Raw genomic sequence first — 25,601 nt, forward strand, 5'->3', positions numbered from 1 at the left:
TAAATCTAAAAAATTATAAAAGGGATATTAAAATTGAGTTAAAAAGAGGATAAAACAAATTAGAATAATTTATGTGGAAATTACCAGTGATAAGTCAAAGTCTACCCCTACTATCTTATGCATTCTTATCGTAGACGGCGGGGACCTAAGCTAGCATCGAGCATTGACACCACATACTTTCTTGATTTTTTTGAAATACAATTCATCGTACTACCAATTTTAGACCATTAAAAAAGTTGAATTCGGATTTATACAAATTTTACATTGCAAGAAAATATATTTATCATTTAATATTAAAATTATTAATATATAATGTTATAAATTCAATATTTTACATATAGAGTTTATCAGAACATCAAATTTGTGATAATACAACTCTTAAACAAATGCAATTTCTGTCTTGGCAACTAAACTTCAAATATATTATATTGTTATTACAATACTTAAGATTGGTTTTGTTTGATAGTAATGTTTCTATTAAAAGATAATGTACTGCTTTGGGTGCATCGTTTGGATTTGAGGTATTTTTAAAAAAAATTAAAGTTGTTAAGTAATTTTATATATATGAAACGATTTTTATTCATCTAAATATTAAATTATAATAATATATGATATTTGTTTGTAAATATGAGTTGTGATACTTAGTTTATATCCAAAAAAACTACTGAAGCTCTGGACCTTTTAGGTTTGCATGTCATCACTCATGGACGACTAGATAGACAAAAAAAATTATGATATTCTACGAAAACAAAGACAACACTAATATACTATGGATTGATATTCCCAATGCAATAATTTGAAAACAGAGCACCAGCTTGGAGACTTGGAGTGCCTTCCCTATATAACAACGGACAACACTACATCCAGGTTGGAGTTTTTTTGAAGGATATATATAGAGATTAAAAATAGAATACAACTCCTTTTCTTTCTAGAACATAAATATCTTTTGTTAAGATAATATCATTTAAGTTTCATTTTTTTTTATAAAATATTATATTCCTCCTTTTGTAGTTTTCTTTGTGAAGATAATCTCATTCTTTTAAAACAAAACATTCAACTACCATTTATTTATTTTAATAGTCTACTATTCTTCTTATATATATATATATATATAAAACCGTAAATTGTTGATTAAATTAATACAATTATTGGAATAATATTGTCTGATCTGTGTCTCATTTGCACTATTATATACGATAGTAGATCGAGTAGTTTATTTAATTCTTATGTATAATATATCCAATAATATTAATGCATCATCCAAATCAATGGCTTAAACATATCTGTACAAGTCAAGAAAAGAGTCGCGATAGACAAGTTAGCTGACTAAAGCAGTGTGTATTAGAGTAAAATGTGCATATAAAATGAAGAGAACGAACTTGGAAAGAAAGATGAAATCACAAAAGTCCAATGTATGGGACACAATTTGATAAATCAAATATTTAAATGACAAATTACATATCACTAACACTAACACTAACGTCATTCTTGGGCTTTTAGAGTCCAATTAGACACTCACAGGTCCCATTCATCTTAAAATTCAAATGCAAGAGCAAAGCAAGCATGTGGAATTGTGGATTCTACCCAAACAGAAACAGAGGAAATCCTTAAAAACTATTTTTGGCTGGACATGTGTGTCGTGGAGCCACGTCTTTGAAGCCTAGTGTTTGTTTTGACCGAGTTTATTGAATTATCTAATAAGTAGGATATTCAAGCTCAAGGGGATTTATCCCATAAAAAGTTTATTTATTACTCTTTTTTAATAATAAAATATGTAAGGAGGAATTGAGTTTCCACGCATACGGATGTTGTGAAGGTTCAAGTGAGTTTTAAGACAATTTTAATATGTTTTATATTTTTTTTATTAAAGTTATTAAAATTATTTTAATTTTTTCATGTTTGAGAGTAGGGATCACAAAAAAATTTATATTCCTAGATATCTGTAAATAAAATCCATCATGAATAAATAAAAAATACTTTAAATGAATATTCGTCACCAACGAGTATGTTAATAGATAAGATATGAATATCATAATATATCTATGTTCGTGGATAACTGTTATACCCATGAAATTAAAAAAAAAAATCCTTACATATATATATATATATATATATATATATATATATATATATATATATTATTTAAAGAAATAATTCTAGTTAATAAATCTAAGTAACACCCTAAATCACACCCTTAGCCCCCTGTCCTTCACCTTCTCAGCAGTCAACAACATCTCACCCTCTATTTTGTTCCTCTCTTCTTCAACCACGATAGGAAGCACGAACCACAACCTTTTTTATGCGAAAAAATTATTTATTTAAATTTGAAATTTCCATGATATCAAGAAAATTCATGAGTATTTTTCCAATGAATACTCAACAAATAAAGAGTGAATAAGGGGTAAGTTTTTTTTTCAATGTGGATAAGAATCATTTCTTCCGTACCCATCCTATCCATTGTCATTCTTATTTGAGAGTCATACTAAACCCAATATAATGAGAAAGTGGGCCATATTGCTATAAGATTCTCTTGCAGCCCAATCTGATCAACAAACCAGATTTTTAGCCTATGAGATGAGATTCACGGCTTTCATTTTTCTCAAACTTTGTTGCGAAAGACAAGGCTATCAATTAATTAATGTTCAGGCAAAAGACATGATATCATTATGTATTTGTCAAGATTAGAAAGAAAGGTTTTTTTCACACCCGTTGGCATGTATACACCTCAATGGTAGAAAAGGAAAAATGAGAAGTAAGAAATGTAATGAATGATGTTAAAAAAAAGAGATAATTTTTATAAAAAAAAAATGTAAGAAAGAAAAGTCAGAATATCAAAATTGGCAGTTCAGAAATGTCCTTTTCTTAAATATGAATCATAACTAGTTAACACTGTTGATATTCTATATATGATTTGTAAGTATCACGTAAATCATAATGCAAGTATTAAGGTTGTGATAGAAATATGGCTGTTTTCTTTAATTTTCCCAATATAAATGCTAATAAGCCTGCAATTTAACCCTCTATTTGGAGAATATTTCCCTACATCAAAGGAAAGTTAGGAAACCATATATAGTGAGTAATTCCCCCAAACTCTGACTGTCTCTCTTTCTCTCTACCTTTCCATGCCTCAAAGGTGATCTTATTGCACCAAATATAGAAATTAATAATGCATGCACATCCCTTTTCTTCTTTCCCCCAACAATATACCAAAGTTAAAACTTCAAATATTTGCAAAAAAACAACAATTCGTATACTTGATCAGCATGGCCTCATTTGCATGCAATTCAACGTCACATGGCTTTTTGTTAACAATGGAAACACAAAGAGAAGAGATTCAGAGCACACGTTCATTGAGAATCCCCAGAATCTCTTCAGTTGCTAGAGACTCAGATATCATTGAAACTCTGCAATACACGAGCCTGAAGGACATCATATGTAACACACCAACAAGCTATTATTTAACCTTGTATGAGGAAAATGACTTTAACTCGACCCTTGCTATCAGAAACGAGTTGGTGAAGCGAGCAGCTTCGGTTTACCTACAATCTGCCGCGTTGTTGATTACCAAAAACGAAAACTGCTTTGTGACTTTCTGGGAAAGGCTAAAGAACAGGGCTGCTTCCTATTCAAGATGGAGGGTTTCAGATCATGCAAACCCATTCAGGGCTTGTCTTGCCCCAATTTACCAGTTTCTGAATCACATGTTGGGGAGTATTCGTTCATTGCCATAAAGGAAGTACTATTTTAGGGCTTTATGTCATTGCTAGCTCCTTTAAGTTTTGGTGTATTTGATTACTTTTTTTTTTCTTTCTCTGTTTGTATATATGTAGCACATATGACATATATTGAAATGTTTAAAGTTGTAATATTTTGCTATTTTTATTTTAGACATAGATTGTTTAAAACTAAATATTCTACCCGGGAATTTATGCAATTAACAGAACTTGTTCAATTTTTTTTTTAAAATATATTTTTCATTCTTGTAAAATTAAAAAGTTTGATTTTTGTTCTTATGAATTTTTTTTTTACGTTTTCAATCCTTATATTTAAGATGTTCAATCCTTAAGTGGACATTCTGCTAAAGACGAAAGACATACTGAAAAAGAAAAAAAATTGTAGGAATAAAAATTAATTTTTATTTTTATTTTATAAAGGATAAAAAATATATTTTAACTTTTTTTATTCATAAAAATGGTAGAACAGATAGACAATTCAAATATTATCTAGCAGATAAAAAATTGCATTTTTTTTTATTCATATTTTGTGGTGCTATTAGCAGAGAGATCTATCAAGATTAATGCATATGTTTAAATTGGGTCACTTTTAAAGTTATTTTTCTCCTCAGAAACTACTCATGCCAGTTAAGCCACCCTACATAAGAAAAAGATGAATCTGGACAGTACCTAATTATGTGCCTATTGAGGCAGCAAAGGCAAGATCAAATAATTGTTTAACTATGGATTAATAATTGTTTTGGGATCATGTCAAACAGTGACTTGATTTAACTACAAAATTAAATCAAATGTTGACTCTTCAAATTCCGCATATAAAATTCATAAAAAGAAAATCAAATATCAACTGCAGACAGTCCAAAATTCAACGACATTTAACTATGGATATCAACTGCCAAATCCAAGAGTACATGATCCCAAAAGCACAGTATATGGAGATCAACATGAGGGGTGCAAATGCAAACTTATCACCAAAAAGTAGAGGGTGTAAAATTTGGCCCCATATCTCTACAACTACAAGACCTATCAGATAAATCCTCTCAATCCAGCCAATAGCAAAACCTTTCTTCACAGTTGCACCCGAATTACCTTCAGATCCAAATTGATCAGCTTTTTTCTTTGAATTAGCAGTTGGCACTCTTGTAGCTTCAGCCCCATCATAAAATTGTGCTGAAAATCCTGACCACATTAAAATGGAGTGCAGAAGCAGCAACAATACTTTGATCGGATACTCTCGTGCCTCAAATAGTAGTGGAAAAATTGAATAGCAAGATACTGCACACACAAGTAACATGGGTAAATTCAAAGAAACAAAAATATGAAAAGAATAGCACTGATACCAAAATGGTGAGACTTGCAACTTGTTTTCTTTGGCATCCAAAAGCAGTCTCGGTCATTAAAAGCAAGTTTTTTAAGGCAAACAATATAGCCAAGCTAAAGGAGGAACTGGATAGAATAATTGTTGCTATAGATTTGCTTTTGTCTTTTATTCTGCTTGATTAATGTTGTGCAACATTGGAATAGTTGCTTGTCTCACAAGTATACTTAATCTTAGATTCTCAGCAGTAGTTGGGTTACGAAAATATAAATCTCAACAGTATAAAGAAAACTGTATTACAGAGAAGTAGAGAAAGAAAACTGAGAGAAACTGAATCTGAACTAATATTATTACTTGCAAAGAGAGAACCCTGGGTTCTTTATATACACAGACAAGAGTTAACACAACCTTGTAACCCCAGCAGCATCAAAAACTAACAAAACTGACAGCTGCAACCCAGCTGTACTAACAGAGGGTACTCAAATAATAGAAGGCACCAAAACACACTAACAAACAGATGCAAGGCTAAGAATTACCAGCTTATAAAGGGTGTATGAAGATTTATGTGACAATTGCAGTAGTAGTTGTGGTTATACTAATTGTCAAAAGTTTTCAAACCACAAAGTTTTGCTTGGTGGATTGTAGATGATATTTAAAAAAAGCAAGATTACCTGCAAAAGATAAAGCTGATGTAGAATTTTTTCATGGTTTATTCAGTTGTGCAAAATCCATGTACACTTGTATTGCATCATTCCCTATTTGTCACATATCCTATAGGCACCAGAGCCCATCACAAGTTTCATTACCTGTTAGAATCTCATTTTCAGAGAAACTACTCTTTTTTCACTCTGTATTTTCTATGACATTCTCTCACTTTCTTAAATATCACAAACTCATATCTCCTAATTTATAAAATATTGTACAAGGTTCTATGATATGAACGAAAAATCTGCTTATCTTTTCATTTCCCCCCTTTGTATTGACAACTAACCAAAAACCTTAAGTATGCTCGAGTAACTTCATGTGTTCATTCAGTCTTACACATAACCAAATGGAAAAAGGCTTCTCGTTCATTTTAAAGGGAAATAAAATGTATGAAACTAGCATCTGACAAATCTATATACACCTAGGGCATAGATGACAATAGGATAGGAAGGACCATATTTGCAAAAACTTAAAGCAATTGGCAAACTATTATTGAAATTTTTTTTTATCACATTTAGTGAAATTGTCATCAAAGGGGTACATGCATCACTTGTGTTTTCCACTAGTTATATAAAAATCACATGTAATTAAGTATACACACATTTTTCATAATATTTTATTTCATTTTACTTATATATCAATTTTTTTCCTTCAATTTTTAAATCATTAAAAAAATGAAGGAAAAAAAAAGAAAAAAAAAGAAAAAAAAATAAAAGCATTAGAAGCTGGAAAACAAATGAATTAACATTAAATGCGCACCTATTGACAGCAAAAAGTAATGTCTTGCATCCTCCAGAGTTTGTGCCGCAACAATTGCAAGTGGTATTACAAAATGGAGTGATGCCTTCTCATGTACATGCCACCCAAAAAGAAAGCCACATGTATAAGCATAGGCTATCCATCTACTAATCATCTGTGGCTGTGGATTCTTCCAAGCCTTGAAAAGGCAAGGAGATAAGGCAAGAAGAACCATTATGAAGGTCACAGATGGTTTGATCTGCATATTAGTAAATAGAAAAATGAATGCTTTGACGAAACTTTTGAATAATGGAAAGTAAAGTTGTATAACTAAATGCTGATAAACTTTCTGATATAGATTTCAAATAACCAGTTATCAAGCTCAATTGTAGATGTCACTTGAACGGTAGCACCTTGGAAGTTGAAATAGCTAGCCTGAGGTGTGAAATGTAAAAGCTAGTATTATGCATTCTCTCACCAATTATAGAGTTTCACAAGTATCATTTATTGATGTCGAACAGGTGCTGATTTTGAGTCACCAAGTCGTGGTTTCCATGTGAACATTATATTTTTATTCTTAGAAAATGGGATAAGGATCATCCAGTGAATCAGCTATATATTTTCAACAAGATTAAAAGTAAATTTACAATCTATCAGTGGCTAGGTCATGGTGCATGATAACTAGTTTGAAGAAATGATATAACATCATCCTCCATCTCCTCATACTAATGAAATGTATACAGCAAATAAGGAACTTCACTTCAGTCATCTGTTTTGACATAACCACAAAAGCATGTGATCAGCTTAACCAGAGTCATAACATCCAGTCCACTGTGTTTTTTTTGGTTTAACAACAAACAAGTTATTCAGAGGATAAAAATACAAAAGTAAATCTTACCTGAGGTAGTACAGAAAATGGTGAGGAATCCCCTACTAGACCAGCAGTGAATGAACCTGTTGGTGTCTGGACGTTAAAGCCAAGTTTTCTGAATATGAAAGCAAGCCCTTTGTCTGACATGATATAGAATACCCAAAAATTTGGGGCCCAGTATGCATGGCAAAGCCCCCTGCCAAATGGAAACAACCGTTGAATGACTTGTTGTATCTGCAATTTATAATTTGAACAATCAATAAGCAAATCAATAATGCAAAGAGTGCATTTGATATATCTTCACTTTTACGCAGGAAAATGAATACAATAATTCAGTAAAGGGTGATTAAAGCTGTTCCCATTCACTTGAGCATGCAAAGTTGGCCATTTATAATTTGGTAAGATTGCTCTATTCATGCAGTAGTCTCATTTGGATACTACATAGTTCAGGTGGTTACTTTGGATTTAATTTATTGCTTCTTTCTTGTTCTGGTGCTGTGGAAGGATTATAAAAAATAAAATGTTTTCTTATACAACCTGATCAAAACTCAGTACATCTGGTCATCTACATTAGAAACCATGCAGCATGACACAACCTTGACATATAAAAGAACTCTTCTTCCCATATGATTTTCATGGTTATACCAAGCATCCAATTTGTTCTCCATTATTCAATAAGTTGGAAACAAAACATATCAATTTATCATTACACATTTCTGAAAATCAACAAGACACCTAAAATTCCTGACCTTTTTCAACAAATAGTAATCAATTTCAAATTAGTTAAATGTGATGATTTATCAGAAACAAGGGGAAAACAGCATGACATATGGGAGAAATGATGACCAAATATGAATTCAAGATACAAAAATTATATTTACCTGTCCAAGGTGGAAAAATGGTCCAAATGCAGATGCAAACACTGCTGTAACCACTCCTCCCATAATCAAAAGTCGCCTGAAGCCTCTTACCATTCCACCCCAACAATAGTGTCTCAACAAATAAACAAAATATATGGGTGCTGCCACTGCAAATAAATGCTTAAAGCACAAGAGAACAGCAAAAACAAAACCACCTAACAAATCCCTTCCTTCCTCCAAATATGAAAGTGAGATCAACAAAATCCCAATGAGAAATCCATTGTACTGGAAATGCACATGGTCCACTATAAAAAGCATAGGTGACCAAATAACCAATGACCAGATCAACTGCTGCTTTCTTGAATCCAGATTCCGAGTAAGTCTGTAAACCCCATAAAGAAGAGACAAATCCGAAAGTATTACAGTAACTCTTTGGAAATAAACCACCTTGTTGGAGCTATAATTAAGGCCATTCTGAAGGTGCACTATTTGGGGATCAATGAGGTGAGCAAAAATGGATAGAAATCGTTCAAAATAGGCAAAGAATGGTGGGTAATCAAGAGTCCATGGACTTGTCTCATCAAAGTACCACTGGGAAAGAGGGAGGGAGTGAGTCAAAGCCAGCCAGTTGCGGTGCACTTCAAAATCTGTACTACGATAGGATGGGAAAAGGAGAACTTTTATGCAGGTAGCTACAAGAAAGAACCACCATAGAGTAGTTTTGGGACTATGAGAATGGTGAACTTCTTTGAAGCTTAGTTTCTCTTTTCCCATGCCAGAATTTGGGAGTGATAGAAGAAATAAAAGGAATGTAGATGCTGTATTTAATGCTGAAACCCAACAAGGCTGGTTTTGTACACTCAAACAGAATTTGCTCAATTTTCAACCCAATATGGAGGCTGTATTGATGGAAATCATGTCCTTTTGAACTTCCTGCATAAAAGTTAGCAAGAAAGTTTATCTGAGTATCCTTGATAGCCAATATGTGAAAGCTGCAAAAGGATATTTGCGCAAAACAGTTAGGAATCTATAATCAACTTCATGCACATATCTTCTAGTAACAAGTAAAGAATACAGACCGATGATTAGGTTTGTAGCATTTATGGAAGGTAAAATATTTGAAGAAGAGATGGTAACAAATATGCAATCCATGACAAGTTTTGATTCTTTTGTAAAAGAACTATTAGGAGAAGGAAGATAAAGAAATAGTGGGAAGGATAAGAAATCCTCCAGAACAGGAAAAACTAGTTTAAAAACTGAAATAACAATAAAGTTAAGACTCAAGAGAGCAGCAAGGCTGTTAAATACGTATAGCTCTCCACATAATGGAGGTGAAGACACCTCTATAAAAATCAATGAGCAAGGCACCAAAAATAGAAGCAAATAAAATAATCCTGTTTGACAGTAGACTAAGGGGAAAAGAGGCTCCCTTGAAAGTGAGGGAATCCACTCAAACGAAATTCACCATAGATCTGTAAAACTTGCAATCTGCAATTTTAGTTTCCTTATCCTTAAAAGAGCCATAAAATCAAGTTAAAAGAAACTGTTACAAAGTGGTACAACCGCCCAAAGTTAGCAAACAAATTATTCCATGCATAAGTAAGTGTATGAAAGCATAGAAAGTAAATTGGTCACTTTCTGAACTAGCTCTACGCATAGCACATACCAGAGCAAGATGTGGCAAGAAACATTCCGACTCAAACTCTTTCAAAAGATTTTTATACCTCCTAGGCTCCTACCTATTTTTACTCAATGCAAAAGCCTAGAAGCAGTGTCTCCATTCCTTAAATCATATAAAACTTGGATAATTCTCATCAACTAAATACCTACATTTTATAGTAACTCCAATTTTTCAACCTCCCCTTGAGTAACTTTCTCATGAATTAAAAACCTTCCCAGCTCTCCAAAAAAGAAGATGCCGAATACACATATTCTAATAACAGTTCACCTACCGAGCTGGAGATCCCAAAAAATCATCAGAAACAGGGCATGGTAAGATCTTGAGCACAATCCACCTCTCCAATTTTGCAGCAAATTGAATATTTAAAAAATTAAAATTCTCCCTAGTAGAATTTTATAGCAGAGCACTGTGAGTTACAAATTCAGATATGATGTGCCAGATTTATTTGACAACCAGGGCTGATTTTACACAATAGCAATACCATGAAATGAGATAAACCATTGAAGTATAGCTAAAATGAAGTGGCCTTCGCACACCGACATAAAGTAAATGACAGAAGCACAACACAATTCACACGACAGCATGGGGGAAACAAGAAATCTGAAATTGAATTCTGAGATGAGGAAAGAAGAAGCAGCAAAAAAAACCCGGTTTGAATGAGGGAGGATATACCAATGAAATTGAATGCTCGAACACAGAGCCGCAACGACGTCGACGTCCGGCGGTTGTAGATCGACGGTGTCCGGCGGTTGCAGACTTCAAGATCGAATGGGATTGCGACTCGCGACACAAGACTGCAAGAGCGAATTTAGAAGAAAATAAGTAATACGAAAATAAACAGATAATAATACTATTTTATTAAAAACTTATTCATCTTCTTCAAGAAATTAGATGACTTATTCATCTTCAAGTAATTTGAAAACTTTTTTTCTAAGTGTTTACTTAACTCGACTTGAATTTAGTCAATATCTAAATTGATCTTTAAATATATTGACAAAAGAGCATATTATAAGAATTTTGGATTTAAGTGTTTTCAATTGTGGAAATGTATAAATAAATTAAAGGTATTGTATAACTATTAATTATTTTAATAAAGTATATCTCATAAGCTTAATTAACTATAACCAATGCTCGATATATTTTTTACTGAATGTATTTTTTACTTTATTAGGCTACATATTTCTCCATGTTAAAAGAGATAAACTCAATAAGTTTTCTAAAAATTATAAAAACTTATATAGAGTAATTCAACCAGAAAAAAATATAGCAACTGTAACAGAATTTATTCACCAATCTGTAAAAGGAATCCCAAATAAGTAAAAGAAAAAAAATCACCACCAAATATGTACCAAAAACAAAATTGCCACCAAATTCTAGTTGTCAAGGAAAATATATGCAAACTAGATTATCAAGGTTCCTAACTAACATTGCTGGACCTTCTGTCCTGTAACTATTTTTGGTTTGAAACCTCGTTAAATTCTTTTTAACTATCTATAAATGACTCAAGTTTTCTCACTTGTTATTGTATCTAATCTCATTCTGCCAAAGAACAAAGGGTTTTCAAATGGTGAGAAAGATGAAATCTGTCCACTATTGGGGTGAAGTTGCACCAGCCCTCCTCATTTCTCATTCTCGGAGTCGAAGATCCTCAAATTCATTCAAATTAGAAACTATCATCGAAGAAGAACCTCAAGGGTCCAGGTTATCATTGTACAAGGGTGTTGTTTCTTTCCCTTTGTTACTCTCTGGCTTCTTGTACATTTTCTTATACAGAGGATTGTTTTGATTTGGCATGTTATGGGGAAATTTTGCTTACTTTATGTGTACCAATAAAAGTATAAATAATTAAATTTCCTTTCTTAAGCTTATATGTCAGTGAACTTCAATCATTTGAGATAGACTGCAAAACGGTGTCTGATAACATGAATTCTTCAAAAACTGGACTGTCACATTTTAATTGCATTTTATCTAAGTGCAAAACCATGATGCCTTAGTTACAAAATTCAATGGTGAGTTTCTCTAGGAGGCATGTCAATCATGTAATCCACACCTTAACTAGGATTACAAGATCTTATGCTAGCATCCGCAACTTTGATTATGTTTCTTTGTATTTCTTCACTTGTTATTAATGATATGAAGTAAGTTTGTTCCTCTCAAAAAAACTTCAATCAAAACAAAATATTTCATACAAATATTAACTAGTATTCTTTTTAGTTATGGGAAGGGGGTCCGTTTTAGTATATTGCTCTGATTGTCATCACTCTACTCTACCCTTTCACGTTGCAAGTTATACATATGTAATTAATATTTAATAACATATCAATAAGAGGAAATTGTTAAAATTGCACTTAGAGCCAAGCAAAATATTGGTTAAGGGATGTTATTAGGTATAAATAAGTAAAAAACAATTAATATAATTAGTAAATTTCATAGATCATTTTCCAAAGTAATGGTCTTTATATTGAAATTACTTGCTAATGAGTTGAAAATATAATATATTAAAAAGTAAAATATTAAATATACATATGAAAAAAATTAAATATTTAAGAAATTTATAGTTGGACAAAAATAAAACCAAAAACAAGAAACACTAACTAGCACATTGGTTGTCTTCTCTCAAAATGTATTTAAGAGATACACGTCAGCTAAGATTCATAGACAAAAAATATACTTCTAGCAACTGTCACAATTAAATATTTTTTTACATTGATTACATTTTAGGGGTGAACAATACCATGAACCTGAACTAGTCCTTTTTTATTATGGATTAATATTTAAAAGTCAAATTTAAAACAAAACATAGTGGTAAGCATTACAACGAGGGAAATAAACCCTTGAGACATTAGCTAAAAGTTGTAATGAGCAAACAGGGGGAAACTCATAATAAGAAATATCAGTGTCCATATTCAGTCATAGCTTGCAAACTTGAACCAATTCAACCCATGACAATTTCCTCAAATCAATCGATTAAATGTGTTTAGTTCAGCGTCAGAAAGAAGAAAAAAATGGATAGAAAACGTGAAAACTGAAAGCTATCCAAAATAGCTTTTATGTTAACATGAGATGATGAGAATTGGACGTGTGTTTTGAGTTGTATGATGTGATACCAAGCATGCTATAAATACTCGATTTCGTTATATATTTCTCTTTAAATTTTATATAAACATCTTGAAATTTTCTAATTCATATATTGAATATAAAAATAAAGTATGTAATTACAAATTAGACATATACACTATGTCAACAAATAAGGATAAAATATTAAGTAAATTATAAATAAAACCAATATAGACCATAAATCTAGGAATGAAATTAAATACAATCAAATAATATGTTGGAAACTTGTGATTCAATCCGTTTAAAGTTTGGTCTGATTCGACTTATTTAATACAAAAATCAAATTCAAACTTTTTAAAAAACATATTTAGTTAAAGAGGTTGGACTACATGCTTTAAAAAATATATATTAAACTTAATGGGATGATTCATTTAACAATAATATTTTATAATAAAATTATTATTATGATGATATATAATATTATAATTATTTTATTCAAATAATTTTAATTTATGTTTGAAATAGGTTAATTCGTATAAAGTAGATGGATAACAAGAATATAAACTTTTTTTTTTGGTAAGATGTAAAAAACTTTGGTAATATCTCATATGTAATATTTGTAGAAAAATGTTGTTAATATATTATGGTTTAAAATTGTCTTATTATTTCTAATGAAAATTTTTGATTTTGTTTAAAAAATAATATTTTTTACATTTCTTAATATGAAACTAACCTTTAAATGGATTAATAGGTTAGAGAGACTTTTATAAGATGAGACTCAAGCCTAAAAATATATTCACGATGTATTTGGAATTAGACTATAAAAATATAAAACAGATCATATTAGACTTAAGTATGATCTCATTTACTCTATTTTTGCTTTTAGATAAACCTATATTTTAATTATAAATATAGAGATGATAAATTTTCAAAATTAAATAATGATAAGTGGATTTTTATAATAAAGTATTAACTCAAACATTTTAATTAGTTTAGTTCATTATGAAAACATGCAAATTTAAAATACTTAAACGCGCGATATTGGTAGAAACTAAAGTTTTAGATTAGCACTCTCTGAAGCTTAAGTGTCTGTTGACAATGGTGACATTTCTGCAAATGCGCAGTGTTTGATGTAGGCTGCTAACATTTACTCATTTAGGATTAAGTGAAAAATTAATGATGAAGACGATAATGAAGTATCAGGAGAATAGTATTAATAGGTTAACTAAGATAAGGGTATATTAGATATTAGGGAACATTGGTGGTGAAAACTGATGAACCATCGAGAAAGCAGTGAATGTGTGAGTAATAGGATAATTTGAGGATAAGATAAGTTGGATGTATGTCACTTCATGATAATTTTTGTCAATACTTAATGAGAAAATTGACAAATAAGTTATGTTAAAATGCTAAAAATTCAAAACATACTTATTTTAAGGATAAAGTATGTTGCTTTTTATTTTTAATCTCTCAATTAATATTTGATAGGTCTGAATCTCTTTAAAAAAAATTGTTTAATGTTTTAGTCTCTTCCATTAAATATTTCTATTATATTGTGATGTGGCAGTCATTTTATGTCAGCTTTTTCCTGCTATTAAAAATTAATAAAAATTACTTGATGGAAACATGTACTAAATAATTTTTTGATAATTTTTAACTACCAGAAATAACTTCGGAAAGAAAAAAAAATCAATCACAAACTAAAATAAAACAATGCAATAAGAGACAAATCATTCCCAGCTGGCCCCATGCATAAAACAAATTAAACTCAAACGTAACAATTAATGAATTTTTAGCCCACTTACATGTAAAAACTGTGTCCTAATTAAACCAATCTCCATACAATTTCAAACCCCCTCCAAACACATAATTATTTAACATCCATATACCAGCCCCCTAGGCAACCTTTCCAAACCAAGCACGTAACACAATAGTTAACTAGTTAATTATTTAATTAGTACCGTTGCCACTACAATATCTTTTCATAATCCATCTCTTCTTCTCCTCTCACTTTCGGTTTCTTTATGTGCACACCAAGCACTTCTGTCCCCCATATTAACAGATCATAATCATCAAAAGCGAACCACATAACCTAGCTCAACAATCTCTACCGAGAAGAACAAAAAATCTTATATAAAAAAAAATTCACACAACACAACCAATGAAAAATACTAACAATTTCATGACACCTAGTATCAAACAAACAATTCTTGTAAACACTCACACCGAATATACAGAGATGTACTCACATGTGTTATTCTATTCAAATAGTCATATATTGAATCCTTAACATATGCGGGCTTAGATGATTCATGTTACTTGTCACTTCTGTTACATCTTAATGACCAATTAAGTTATATATAAAATAACTCAAATATATATTAAGATCTTAATATTTAATTTTTTCGTTTAATCTATGCAGTTGCATTATTTTTTTTAAACTATACTTAATTACTTTTTCAAAGGTAGAAAGTACTTTGCTAATGCGTGCATGATCAATGAAGCGATAGAAACAAACTTATCTTTGCAACTTTAGTTTGGAAACTTCTCAAGGCTTGACTTAGTAAACTTGATGCGTAATAACGATTCCTATCAATTCAATTGAGTGTATCTGGATCCACATAAAGTTTAATTCATCTCCAGAAAATATTACGATGATAAACATATAGTCGATCTGTGAGAGAGAGAGGATTAATTTGTAAATAAAGTTTGCATTAATATTGTCAAGGTTAATTTGTTCTCCTTGCATTTCTCTCTCTTTTTTTTTATGGGGGAGGCCAGGGGGATTGACAATGAATTAATAAATCCAAAACAAAAAATACAAATTAAAAAACCACTTGTTATTAATATTTGGTGCATGATGCCTAGCAGAAAGTTGATCTTGAAAATCAATCAGTCTATAATAATAATAATAATAATAATAATAATAATATAAAATAAATATTATTTACACATCCCCTCCCGGTGTGCAAATCACTAAAATTAATTAATTAATTAACATGCTTTCATCAACTTTTTTTCTTCTTCTTTTTTCCGGCACTAATTATTAATTATTAACGTTGCTGTACAACAAGAAGTAGTATGTACCAAAAGAAATCAATGCAGGAACAAGAAACAGCATCCTCTTAGGCATAATCTGGAGGCCTTGAATATTATCAGACCCTTCTTCAATGATTGGCTCCAACCTTGGAAAACGAAGGGAATATTTTTTATGAGGAGTTATGAGGAGAGCCGGTGCAACCTCTCCACAGTACTTTTGGATGCCTCTCACTTCCTTCACCATATCCTTCTTCAAATCAACACTTTAATTTGATGAGAAATAATAATAATTGTTATAACCAAATTAACCCTTTGATTTCCTTGACCTTTTCTTTTTGATCAAAGAAACTCAACCTTTTAGAAGATGATGAGAATAGGTTGGGGGTTCGGTTTGGGAGAATGGGGGTGTGCAACCATATATACGTTGAGGCCTAGGGAGTCAAAATTAACTAACGAAGGAGGTGGAGATGGCCAAGGTGTTAGAATTATTGGTGGAAATTAATTCGTGACAACTCATTAATGCCTGAAAAAGTCTTAATTTGCTTCACAATAGTAGATTTCACAGCGAAGCGTTTTTTCCATTCTAGAAGCTGTATTAAAAATAGCAAAATGACGTGCACACAACCGCGCTCTAGAATTGGAGATTATTAGTGGTCTACAATTTTGTAGATTTTACAGTTGTGACTTGCAATCCAGGTTTAATTATTGGTCATAGATGTCTAGATGTGATATCAAAAAGAAGAAGAAAAAAATCTACGCGTTTTTATTTTTTACTCTTATATATCGCCTTTTTTTTAATTAATCCGAGGTAAGTTAAACTTAAGTAAATTTATTTAAAGGAATAATTTTTTTTTGGTGTTTGTTTTCTCTGGCTAAATGTTACTTTTGATTCATTTTAATTTAGTATTTTTTTACTTTAAGACATATTAAATTTAAAAAAATTTATTTTAATCTTTTATGTTTTTAAAAATTTTATTTTGACCATTTATTTTCTTTTCCATAAAAAATGTTAATGATCCATCACTGTTTTAAATTTTAAAATAATATTTTTTTAGATATCATTATTTTAAACTAATTATTTTTCTTATATTTAGTGTTTCCTCGAAATTTAATTAAAACATTAAAGGAGTACTATTTCCATTTTTTTATTTTTTGAACTTTGAATGCAACCTAGCTACCAAAACCAAATGTAAAAAAGAAGACAAATTACCTTGCACACTTGATTACCTTGGAAGTCACACTTAAAGTTCTACATAAACCATGAAATTTCAAAAATATTCATGCTCGATCATGATGGATTACATTAGATACTACTACGGATAAATAATTAAGGTTGAGTGAGTGGTTAGAAAAGACGAAAAAGAGAAAAAAAAATCATGAATTTAATTTTTTCTGTTAATAAAAAATGAATATATCGATAAAAAAAATAAAAAAAACTTTATACTACTACGGTCTATGCATGCTGGTAGTTATGACCGAACGACACCAAAAAATGAAAAAACGCTGTGATTTCAAACGAACATGTCGCTACAGCTTGAATAGTTGGGAAGAATATTGGTGGTGAAGAGGACGCATGCGTCTCAGAACTTTTCTCCATTTCATCCTCCTCCTCTTCTTCTTTTTCGTAGATGGTTTCCAATGTTATTTTGATTTGTATCTTCGAAAATGGGACCAAAGAATTCGGAGCAACTGTAGAAAATGGTGTTAGTGTTGAAGTATGAGATTGCTAGGTGTATCAAGCATTTTTTTAAAATGTCAAAATTGTCTATGCGCTTTCTTCGCATTTGTAATGTGTGTGCGTGAGGATAGTTCATAAATTGTACGGATTAAGTTGATTCGTAAGGTTGATACAGATCAACTTGATCCGTAGGTTGATATTAAGTGCATACAGATCAACTTAATTCATAAAAGGTTTACGGATCAAGTTGATCCGTAAGGTTGATACGGATCAACTTGATCCGTAGGTTGATATTAAGTGCATACGGATCAACTTAATTCATAAAAGGTTTACGGACCAAGTTGATCCGTAAAGCTTCTACGGATCAAGTTAATATTAAGCGCATTACGAATCAAGTTGATTTGTAAGGCTTCTACGGATCAAGTTGATCTATAAAAGACTTACGGATCAACTTGATTCATAAGCCTTTTACGGATCAATTTAAAAGGTTTACGGATTAAGGATATTTCAATTTTTTTTCCTTAAGTGTTGGGTACACCAACAATAATACTAGATACATCTAACAACACCCGTGAAATTTCAGTGTTTAATGGACACATATTTTTATGGGTGGAAGAACATTGATATCAATCATGCTAGTTGTCAGACTTCTAATTTAGAGAGAAGAAATGATAGGTATGATAAGATTTACAACTAATAAAAAAAAGAAAAATGTGAAATGTTAATAAAATATTTAAAATAAATAATAATTTGTCTATTTTTATTCGTATATTAGTTTCATGGTGATTAGACCTATCATATGTAACGCTAATAATCTGGGATTCAATTATAAACCAAAGTTTTATGAAGATAATTTTGTTAATTAATATGATGATGTTAATGCGTGTCATAAGCTTTTGTGTTTTATTCTCCCCAAAAGTGGATGTGATAGTATACCTCCCATCCTTTTTCTGTTATTCCACTTTTAACTTTGCGACTGATGTTGATTCTTAACTATTATTATTTCAAGGGGATGACCCTACATACTTTTGGGGTGCAAATCCTACCTTAATTTAGATTAAATTTCGAATACGTACGTTGCACGTCGGGGTGTGATGATATATAAGATATGGTAGTATATAATATAATGACTTGTTCGGGATAAGAGAGTTGGCTATGATGCCTTAGTAAGTTCATAAATTGGAGAATTGGAGTAGGGGGCGAGTAATGCTTACCCCTCACTTTCATTTCCATCCATGGATGATGAGGAGTTGCATGTTCATATCTGTGTAATATAAATTTTGTAAGTTTGATAGATATATATTTATCATTAAATATCAGTCTTTTGTAAAATAAATAAATAAATTAATAATATGATTAGATCATTTAATTTAATTAATTAAATAAAAGAGTTTATATATGTAGTTACTGATATAGATTATATTATTATTATTATAACGTACCTTAATTCATATAATTAAAAAAGGAAATTAAGACTATAATTGTGTATCTGACACGAGCAGTGAGAGAAAGAGATATATCTTCTTTAGTAAATAGAGCAACCATAACTAATACAAGAACAGCGTACACCTCTTTAACATGGCTATATATAGGATTTTCAGACATATTAACAGTTGTCTAGCTAATAGGAGTATATAATGGAAAATTAGGTTTAAGTTATATTTTTTATTTTAGAATATTATATGTTTTCATTCCTTAAAAATATTATAGTTTTTTTATCAGCAAAAAAGAAACATTTTATTAAGAATAGGTACCTGACAGGAATAGAGGACTGCACTATGCTATGTTAACTATAATAAAAGGTAATTCATAATTATTTCTTGTTTATTTCATTCATTGCATTTCTTTTTATATTGTTTACAATGTTTAATACTATAATGATGTCAATTTTGTTGTAACAGAATTGGATTGTGATTTGAAGTTGTCCCCTAACAAACAACAATGATAACGGAATTAGGTATTACTGCTGGATCCCTTCACACATAATCATTTAGGTATGTTAGTATGGTATGGGTGTAGGCTGGTTTGGTGTTTGTTGTGGTTTGTGGTGGGTTGTTGTTGCTATCAATACCCACCACTGGAAAACCAACCTTACTTCTAAGGTTGGACAATAAAAACAAGCTAAAACGGGTGAGTTTAGAAAACAAAAGGTATGTTAGTGAAATTATTTTGTTTGTGGGTTGGTTTGAGCCTAACAATAATAATGTATGAATGAATAAGTGATGTGTGTGACTCGCATCACAGAATTCAACTGCCAAGGAGAGGATTGGGTTTATGATCCACGTCGTGGAACAATCAAGGAAGGTGTTAAAGACGGGTGGCGGTAATGGTTACGGTGGTGGTGAATGTGGTGGCGAATGTCGTCATCAATGATAAACAGAACAAAACCAAATCTTGACGGCAAAAAGAATCTAGAACGAGCGCGGATTGAATGTTACTGAGTATTTTAACTTACTTTAAAATAAATGAATTTTATAATTATTGTAAGTTAGTATAAACGAGTATTTTTAAAATCATTTTCCTCTCTATGGTTAATAGTAGTAGTATTTGACAATTTTAAACTCCGTGCATACCTAATTTTTAAACTTTACAACTTACAAGGTTTTAAACACACAATTAGAAGATAATATTTTTTTCAAAAATAAATATAAAAGTATTATGATTTAACTAAATTTCAAGAAAGAGGAATATAACCAACCTACATATAAACAAAGGTTAATTTGGACAGATAATTCTCATCATATCTCAATCAATTAACATTATTTGCATGATTAATATTGGTACGTACAACATTTTTATTGAAAATAAAAAATAGAATGAGAGAAGGTGTAGAATGTGTCTTTTTCTTAAAAAATGACGTAAGAATGATGTTCAAAAAACGTCATTGACTTATTGTGCAATTAACTTTTGAATAATAAAATGAAATTGTTTCTCTCACACTTTGCTGGCATTGTTACAGAATGAGCTAAAGAGATTCTTGTATCTTTCAAAACAAATAACGATCGAGAACACCTATAAATTTCATTTATAGAATAAAGTCTAGTTAATCTTCTTTCGCACACAATTTCACTCGGTATTTAATTAACTAGCTATATATAAAGTTGACCAACCATCCTATATATAATACAATATGAGTTAAAAAAAACCTTCACTTTATTCTTGTGATTATAAGCGTTAATTGTTTTAATTTTTTACTTTACAAAACTTTTATTTTAATTCCTAACTTTATAAAATGCCATTCAATTCGTTCGTTTTAATTCTTAATGCCATGAATAAAAATGTAGTAAAAGGAAAGGCTAAAACCAAGATCTGTAAATATGTAAGGATTTTTTTATTCATAGAGATAACAAAAAAAAATTATTTAAAGATTTATTTTTAATCTTGATAACCCGTATGGTTGTAGGTCCAAACTTAAAATCCTCATATTCTTAAAATGATCTGTTTTCACTTGATACACCATCTATATAAATTAATCTATGTTAAAAAATATTTTTTCTTTGGACAAATGCTATATTAATGAAGGTAATACAATGTTGTCTCAATATTAGCATATGACAATTTTCTTAATAATGTTTTATAATATTTTATAAAATCATAGATTTTAATTAAAGTGAAAATTTTATAAAATTAATAACAGATATTTGTATGATTTTAAAGACAAGAAGATGATTTAATTGTGTTACCAACTATTAAAATTTGAATCAATTCTAAAAGTATATATATATATATATATATATATATATATATATGAAGAGATTTTCCTCATTCATACAAATTATTTTTTACATCATTTCTAATTAAGACTTGAATAATATTTTCTAATACATCTTTTCATATCCAATACTATTGGAATTCATCAATGCAAGAATAACATGATAAGTTTCCAAATGCACAATATATGTATATCATATTAGAATTTAATTAGATTCAAACCTAACATTTTTTTTATCAATATAGATATATAAATTCAACTTAATTCCAAAAGCGAATTGATAATTAAGGTAAAACTTGTCTGATCTATAATTTATATATTTATATATATTATTTTGACCTTATGTCTAATCAACATAAACTTGAGTTTTTTCCACAATATCAAATTAATAAAGACTAAGGATACAAATTAAAGTGGCATAGCATAATTAGCATGCATATTTCTTTCTGCAGTGATGTCCTCCTAGCTACACTTAGAACTGGAATACATGCATGATTACTAGTTGATGATGTGCAAGAAAACTAAGGCCTTTTGTCCTTCCAATACATAGTTGTTGTATTGGATCAGGGTTGGAGACATGACACAAGATAAAGCCGCTGCACAGCCGAACTTGCTTCATGAATTAAATGTAATGTTTGGCATTATTCTTAGGGTTGCTTGTTCCCTTTTACTTATTAATCAAACATTTCAAATTTAGTGGGGATCACTCCATTTCTCTACACTGATTGCAACTATTGCTTACAATAATACAATTTTTTCTTCAACTTGTGATGTAGTCTTTTTTCTCTCTTATTGTATATACCCTGCTTGATACGGCATATGTGATGTTTATGGGAGTCATGGTTGAAGGGTCAGGTACTATATAGCAAGCAAGTTTATGCCTGTTATATGCTCTTTCCTGGAAGCAGCTGACATTATTGGTGGTTTTAATTAATTAAATAAAACCTCTTTAAAGTGTATACGTGTGGATTTGGTACTGTAGAATGATGGTGTGTGGGAATGATTTTGTTGGACTTTGACTACATATAGCATCTCCTTCACCGCTGAATTGAATACGAACAATTTACATTTATGAAAAAGCCTGTGGAGAAAAAGCTTCTTTCGGCATTGCTCACTTTAAAGAAAAATATAAAATTTCTTTGAACTTCGAAGACGCGCGACTCATGCACTCAATATTTGAGAAAGCGAAATGCTCGTCAAATTTTTCTTTACGAAATTGGATAGGAATGAGTTGCCTACTCTTCATGAATTATAAATAAATAAACATATACATATTTTTACCCTAAATCAAATAGCGTGCTTCTAGTTACTCTTATTAGGCATTTAATTTTCTCCTTTGTAAATCCTTCCGGCCTAATCCGATATGATAATTTGCACTAAAAATGATTCATACGAAATAACCTAACTCCTTGGGAAAACATCATGTGAAAACATGACTTATGGCTTCTAAGACCCAAAATTGAAACTACAAGTTCACGAAAAAATTTGAAGATAAATCACATTTACATATATACATCATTTTTAGTTAAACTCAAGGAGTTAGAGAAAGCCCTAGCTACATTATTTGCTTAGAAAGTAAAAAATAATATATGAGTAACAGGTCAAGAATTCAAAATGCTAAGATATTTTTAGACAAACAGGTCATATTCAAGTCAAAAGTTCATTAATTAATAATTCTAATAACAAGTTCTGCCTGCAGCTTTTAATTTCCCGTCCGAAGTAGTTTGCTAGTTTTGAGCTGTTAATTACATGCATATGGATAAGCATACGTAAGGATTATAAATTTTATCAAATGAAAGAGCTTTTTTTTTTTTTTACCAGAATAAGCATGTTGGGGTATTCTGCATCCTTATCCAGAATAAGTACGTACTTATATTTCTTACAATATAGTGCCACTTCCGTTCCAAATTAACCAAGAGTTATGGTCCACCACGTACGTTAACGTCGATCCTTTTCTGAGTATTCGTCTCCATGTGATATGAGAGAAGCTAGTGGAAGAAAGAAAAAAAATGCAATTAAAATTCTTATAATATTAGGTTAATTCTATAAAAGTGCTTACGAGTTTGTTCGAATACGTGGTATAAGCATGTATAATTTTGAGTAGGAATGATATATATGACACAATAAAATTATATATCCTGCATGCAAAATATACATTTAATGTGGTTCAATATAAATTAGTGAATAAACAATAATATAAAAATGAATTGTTTTGTGTGAAGGATTATTATTGATATATTATTAGATTAAAAAATTTAATTACCACAATGTATTATATGATGGTGATTCAGTGATTGTAACTGCCCTGGAAGACACGCCATTGGAATAAAAATGGAAAGGAAGCCATGGAAGCTAGTTATGATGGTGATGGAAGTGATTTAGATGTTGCGTAATCCTTAACATCTTCATCTTGCATGCATGTGGCATATTGCCATATTGGGTCCTTCCACGAGGAACTGTTCAGCATCCCCTACCCAAAATAAATAAAATAAATATGAATAATATGTCTATCTTAAGACATTACAAATGAGGCGTGTGATTAAAAAATGAAATGTTTGAAGTTTGGCTAAAAAATTGAATTAATTAATAAGCTAATATTTATTTTGAAATAAATAGAATTTGAGAGAGAGAGAAAAAAAAACTTGATAATACTTTAGTTAAACTTAACATGTTCACAAAAAAAGAGGTTAAAACTTAAAATTCTTTATAAATTAAAATCTAAAATGAATGAAAGTTGACTCATATAATTGATATTTCGCATAACAATTAAATTATTGGAATATAATTTTTGAAACCCTCGTTAATTATTTGAGGATTTAAGTAGTATTTAACTTGATTTTTTGGTTGAAAAACTTTTTTTAAGTTGACATTAAAAAAAATAAGTTAAAGGTACTTTGTAATATAATCTTTAAATTTAAAAGTTTTCTTTTTTGCCATATAGTTATTTTTAAATAGTGCATTCTAGAAATCTTAAAATTTGAGATAGAAAAAGAAGGAGAAACCCAAAATTAAAAAAACAGTCTTAAATAGTTAAATATATTTTTTGTTATCAAATATTTGTATAAGAGAAGGAGAAGCCAGAATAAAAGCAAAGTCTTGAATTTTTTTTCCAAAGATTTGCTTTCTGTTTCTTTTTCATGGTTTTAGGTTTGCATAAAAATAATCAAATCCGAACTAATCAAATTTCATTATATTAGTTTGGTTTGAGTTTTTTTTTAATAATCCAAACCGAAACAATCCTATTTTATATAAATTTTTAATTCTATAATAATAAAATTTAATGATTATAAATATTCATTTTATTTAATATTTAATTTTTCTATAATTATCATTAATTTTATATATCTCATTAATTATTTTCACTAAAAATATGATACATAAATATGATCAATTTAAGACTATTGATAAAGCTAGATAAAAAAAAATTATGTATCATAATATAAACAGTTTTTCATCTTGATTCAATCATAATCCTATAATTATAAATTTATAATCCTATAATTAAATGATAATGTTTAATATTTGAATCCTATAATTAAGATTATTCACCTGTGCTTACGATTCCGGTGAAAAATTAATCACAACTTCTTACTCTTAATACTTCATACCAGTAATATACCGTGGTATATGGTTGGTAAGAAGAAAAAAAATCATGCATAACATCATCTGCAGTTATTGTCAAACATTAATCATATCAGACTTTTTCATTACATTTTTAATTTAACTAAAACCCTTCGAAGTTGCAGAATATTTGTCTTCATTCATTAATATATACAAATACTGCAACAACTTCAACTTCTTTCAATCAAAAACTACATTAGATTATGTTTTAAATTGGTCAGGACTACCCAGTTTATAGTAGTTCTCTACCCTTAATTGTTGCTTCATTCAGTTTGTTTCATTGAACATTAATCATTATGATTTATGAACGTACAACTATCAAATCATAAACAAAACATACCAATTAATTTAATTAAGAACGGATACAATAACTATCAACGGATATATAAGCAAATGCCCAAAGCAAAATATGTTATATAATGATATATATGTCAGAATTACGCAGCATTAGTATATAACCAAAAAGAACAGAACAAGGTGCAATTCACAAGTTGGTGATGTCTTCTCTTATCTCTTCTTTTAGTGACACTTACTTTGATCCATAAACACTTTATTAAGATTCATTACCTGTTTGGAATGCTCAATTTTTC

General features: G+C 30.1%; 1 protein-coding gene across 2 annotated transcripts; it reads right to left on the reverse strand.

Moving 5' to 3' along the window:
• Nucleotides 1–4,595: 4,595 nt before the first annotated feature.
• Nucleotides 4,596–10,858, reverse strand: LOC100802149 (probable dolichyl pyrophosphate Glc1Man9GlcNAc2 alpha-1,3-glucosyltransferase). 2 transcript variants are annotated; one of them, XM_003532654.5, is made up of 5 exons: nt 10,577–10,858; nt 8,245–9,156; nt 7,391–7,597; nt 6,514–6,751; nt 4,596–5,006 (listed from the first exon to the last, which is right to left on the reverse strand). In XM_003532654.5, the coding sequence occupies exons 2-5, from the start codon at nt 8,995–8,997 to the stop codon at nt 4,597–4,599; spliced, it is 1,608 nt and encodes a 535-aa protein (XP_003532702.1). In that variant the 5' UTR covers nt 8,998–9,156; nt 10,577–10,858; the 3' UTR covers nt 4,596. The 2 variants fall into 2 exon arrangements, with proteins under 2 accessions (XP_003532702.1, XP_014634302.1); XM_014778816.3 differs by having other exon boundaries at nt 8,245–9,215; nt 10,577–10,844.
• Between the last annotated feature and the right edge of the window lie 14,743 nt (nt 10,859–25,601).

Source organism: Glycine max, chromosome 8 (genome assembly GCF_000004515.6).
Source record: "Glycine max cultivar Williams 82 chromosome 8, Glycine_max_v4.0, whole genome shotgun sequence".
Taxonomy (NCBI): Eukaryota; Viridiplantae; Streptophyta; class Magnoliopsida; order Fabales; family Fabaceae; genus Glycine; species Glycine max.

Bases quoted from the DNA above. Each gene is read 5' to 3' on its own strand.
- LOC100802149 (XM_003532654.5), bottom strand. From the start codon at position 8,997: ATGGGAAAAGAGAAACTAAGCTTCAAAGAAGTTCACCATTCTCATAGT. The intron at 7,598-8,244 runs GTAAATATAATT...TATAAATTGCAG, and splicing joins CATTTTTCCACCTTGGACAG to ATACAACAAGTCATTCAACG. The intron at 5,007-6,513 runs GTGCGCATTTAA...TTGTGTGTGCAG, and splicing joins TTACTTTTTGCTGTCAATAG to TATCTTGCTATTCAATTTTT.